A 3,538-nucleotide genomic window follows, 5' to 3' on the forward strand; every position below is an offset into this window, starting at 1 on the left:
CAGCACAGCGCTATTTCCTGGCTCCTGCATGGAGGGTTAAGGCCAGGTGATCTCCAGAGGGTCCAACGTGGCCAGCAAGGGCCCTGTGTGAGTGGATATCAGGTCCTGATTCCCTGCCCACTCTCCTAGGAGACTCCAGCAGAGTCCCGGGAAAAGAACCGGCCGTGTGTCCTGCTGGGCTTCTTTGATGACCACGATGTTTGGCACTTCCTCTCTGCGGCTGCCTTGTTCTTCTCCTTTCTGGTAAGTCCTGCTGAGCTTCCCACCCTGCTGTATGGCCACACCCTCTCCTCTTATTCCTCTCTGTTTGCATGATGCTATGGCTGCCCCAGGACCCTGCAGAAGCACCCCATCTCCTCTGCTTGACTCTGCCTCAAGACATCCTTCCCAGAGGGTGCTCCTTGTCAGAGGGACCAGGGATCTGGCTTTTGTCTTTGGCTTGTTTCCTGTGCCTCCTGGTCTCAAATTCCCTCTGGAGTTGTGGGTCACACAGCTGTTGTATGGAGAAGCAGAGGGGCTGCTAGAGTGCAGGGTTTGTGAGAACGTCCCAGAAAGACACCCTACTTTCTTTGACCCAGGCATCAGGGTCACTTGTGTGGAGGCTGCTCACTCCTGGGCTCTCTGTCACTTCCATAGTTGACTCCTATGCTCCTCTATTTGGTACCTCTTTTCAGGCCTGATGGTCTGTGTGGTGGCAAAAGTGGAGGTGTCCCCTGCAATGACGTCACAGCATGGTATTTTGGGGCAGTGGAGAGGGAGATCTTAACCTTGCAAGGCGCAAACTATTTGCGGAGGAGCTGCCTGGTTGCATGCAATGCCTGACCTGTGGTCAAGCAATTCCCACCCTGCTGCCTCCTGGATGGCTCTTCAGAGGCTAGTGCTGGAGGCACGGCCTAGGTGGAACCCCACTGTGATGAGATGCCATTGGGAGCTCATTATTCTCCCCAGCCTTGGGCTGGCCAGCAGACCTGAAGCTGCCTCATGCTTTCCTCCTCAGGTCCTGCTAACCCTGGATGATGACCTGGACACGGTGCGCAGGGACAAGATCCCAGTGTTCTGAGTTCCCAGGGGACGGGGGCACAGGGGTGTCCCAAACCACTCAGCCAAAGGCACTGGGCTGCTGGCATCTGTGGGGAACGAGCCTGCTTCCGTGGCTGACAACCCTGTGGGAACAGGGGAGCCAGATCCCACAGCAAGCATGAAGGGATGCTGCAGTAACTGAGATGGGACCGAGAGGGAAGACAACATTTTCTCCTTTCCCACCACATTCTCTGGGGCAGACATGACCCAGTGGCTGAGGCCAGTGCACAGCCAGCACCTGTTCCCTGCAGGCTGCTGCCCTCAGAGTCCCTTTGGCAGCACAGGGAAAGTGTTTGGTTCCTGTCCTGCAGCCATTGAGTGAGCAAAGTACTCCAAACTGAGGTGGCAGTGAGGACTCTCTTCTTTTTCTGTTGGAGAGGCTCCTCCTGTAGCTGGTGGGGAGCCGCAGTAACAAGAGAAACAAGTCCATGGGACTGCAGTGTTTGTTGGAGGGAGATGATAGACTAGAGCTGCCCACTAGTGATCTGCCAGGGGCAAACCCTCCCCTCTTGGATCTCGCGGCCTCCCTTGCTTATATTGAATAGCCTCAGTTCTTTCTGGTGGCTTCCTATGCAGGTGCTTGTCAGTGCGATGGTCTCCTTCACAGCAGACGTGCTGTCCTCAAGCCGCCCCAAGAGAGGCAGTGTGGTAAAGCTGCAGCCTCGCGTGCTGGGCAGCTCCTCGGCAGCTGCTCGGCTCAGCTTTGTGGCCTTGCTAAAGGTGCAAGGTGGGATGAGGAGGCTGTCCAGCAGCCTTAGACTTTCTCCCCCCACCAGCTTGCTTTGGGCAAACTTGGCAAAGCAGGTTTCCTTATGGGCTGGGCGTGTGGAGGAGGTTTTGGGGCAGTTGGCATTGAGTTCCTTAGCTAAAGATCTGGACCAAACTTCTCTCCAACTTCTCGGTGTCTGAAATAAGTTTTTAAATGACTTCTACATTCCCCCTGAATTCTTAATTATTTAAAAAACAAGAATAAGGTGCGAATTATTTCAGGCCTTGCATCTAAAATGTGACCTGTTTTGCCAGTTTTGAATTAAAAAGTATTCTTTGAGGCCGCTGACCTTATTCTTGTCATTGTCTGAGCATTTTTCCTTTAGTGTATGTGCATGTACCGGTGATGCAAAGGCTCCATTCCACTTCTGCTTACAAAAGCAGAAGACTGTGGTAATTTTCTACTCCCAGAAGGCTGCGTCTCCTAGAAAGGTTTTACACTAGCTGGTTTGTTTGGGTTTTAAGTTGGAGTTTGTCAAGATGGTCAATAAAATAAGTGTTTCCGATTCCCTGCTCTGTGGGTGTAGGACAACTCTCTGGTGTAGGACAACTCTCTGCTGGCTGGCACATTCCACTGGTCCTCCCTAGCACTCTTGAACAGTGGTGGGGGCTCCACATGGTGCTGCCGGGAGCCCCGAGTGCCTGGCAGCAGGTGGTCTCTCACAGGTGGCAGAGGGGGAAACTGAGCACAAACGTGTTCCTGCCATGCCTGCAGTATACATGACATGAGGGGGAGGAGGAGGCACGAAGGCCAAGGGGAGAGGTGTGGCAGAGGCAGGAGGTGAGTAGTGGGGGGAGTATCTCTGGGTGCAGGGGGCAAGCAGACCACCTGAGCACTGCCTGACGGGAGAGCCTGTGGTTTTGTTGGCCTTGGCTTGGCTTTTTTATCTTTTTTATTGGGGGTTGGAGTCTAGGACAACTCATGGCAGCCAACCCCATGCACCAATTTACTGTCCTTGACCCATTTCTGCTTGTGTATGTGTGGTGAAATTTGGAAATGTTAAAAAAAATGCAGTAGTAAAACATCAAAACCAGTTTTATTAAACTAATTGATAGTTGTGAACCATGGCATGCAAGTATTCTACGGAGCTTCTACAGCTGTAATCGGACACAATCTTCACAATGCCGATGAGTGTATTTCACAGAATCCTTGTGGTTGGAAGAGACCTTCAGGATCATCAAGTACATCCATTAACTCAACACTGCCCGGTCACCACTAAACCATGTCCCTAACACCACATCTCTATGCCCTTTAAATACCTCCAGGGACGGTGACTCAACCACTTCCCTGGGCAGCCTGTTCCAGTGCTTCACAACCCTTTCAGTGAAGAAATTTTTCCTAATACCCAAACCTCCCCTGGCATAACTCTTATCTTGTCTCCTGGGAGAAGTGACTGACTCCCCACCTCACTCCAACCTCCTTTCAGGGAGCTGTCGAGAGTGATAAGGTCTCCCCTCAGCCTCTTCTTTCCAGGCTAAACAACCCCAGTTCCCTCAGCCGCTCCTCCCAGGACTTGTTCTCTAGACCCTTCACCAGCTTCGTTGCCCTTCTCCGGACATGCTCCAGCATCTCAATGTCCTTCTTGAAGTGAGGGGGGGCCCAAAACTGGACACAGTGTTCAAGGTGTGGCCTCACCAAAGAATCATCTGGTTGATTACTGAGTCCAACTGTTTACCCTGCACTGCCAGG

General features: G+C 52.5%; 1 protein-coding gene across 1 annotated transcript in view; it reads left to right on the forward strand.

The window, feature by feature from the left end:
• Window positions 1-1,060, forward strand: part of SIDT1 (SID1 transmembrane family, member 1) — a gene marked incomplete at its 5' end in the record, with an annotated part of 27,640 nt that extends 26,580 nt beyond the window's left edge. Inside the window, 2 exons of the mRNA XM_010139753.1 lie at window positions 130-243; window positions 998-1,060. Coding sequence (XP_010138055.1) covers window positions 130-243; window positions 998-1,060 — 177 coding nt within the window. The remainder of the gene's footprint in view (window positions 1-129; window positions 244-997) is intronic.
• Between the last annotated feature and the right edge of the window lie 2,478 nt (window positions 1,061-3,538).

Source organism: Buceros rhinoceros, unplaced genomic scaffold (genome assembly GCF_000710305.1).
Source record: "Buceros rhinoceros silvestris isolate BGI_N320 unplaced genomic scaffold, ASM71030v1 scaffold13577, whole genome shotgun sequence".
NCBI classification, from domain to species: domain Eukaryota; kingdom Metazoa; phylum Chordata; class Aves; order Bucerotiformes; family Bucerotidae; genus Buceros; species Buceros rhinoceros.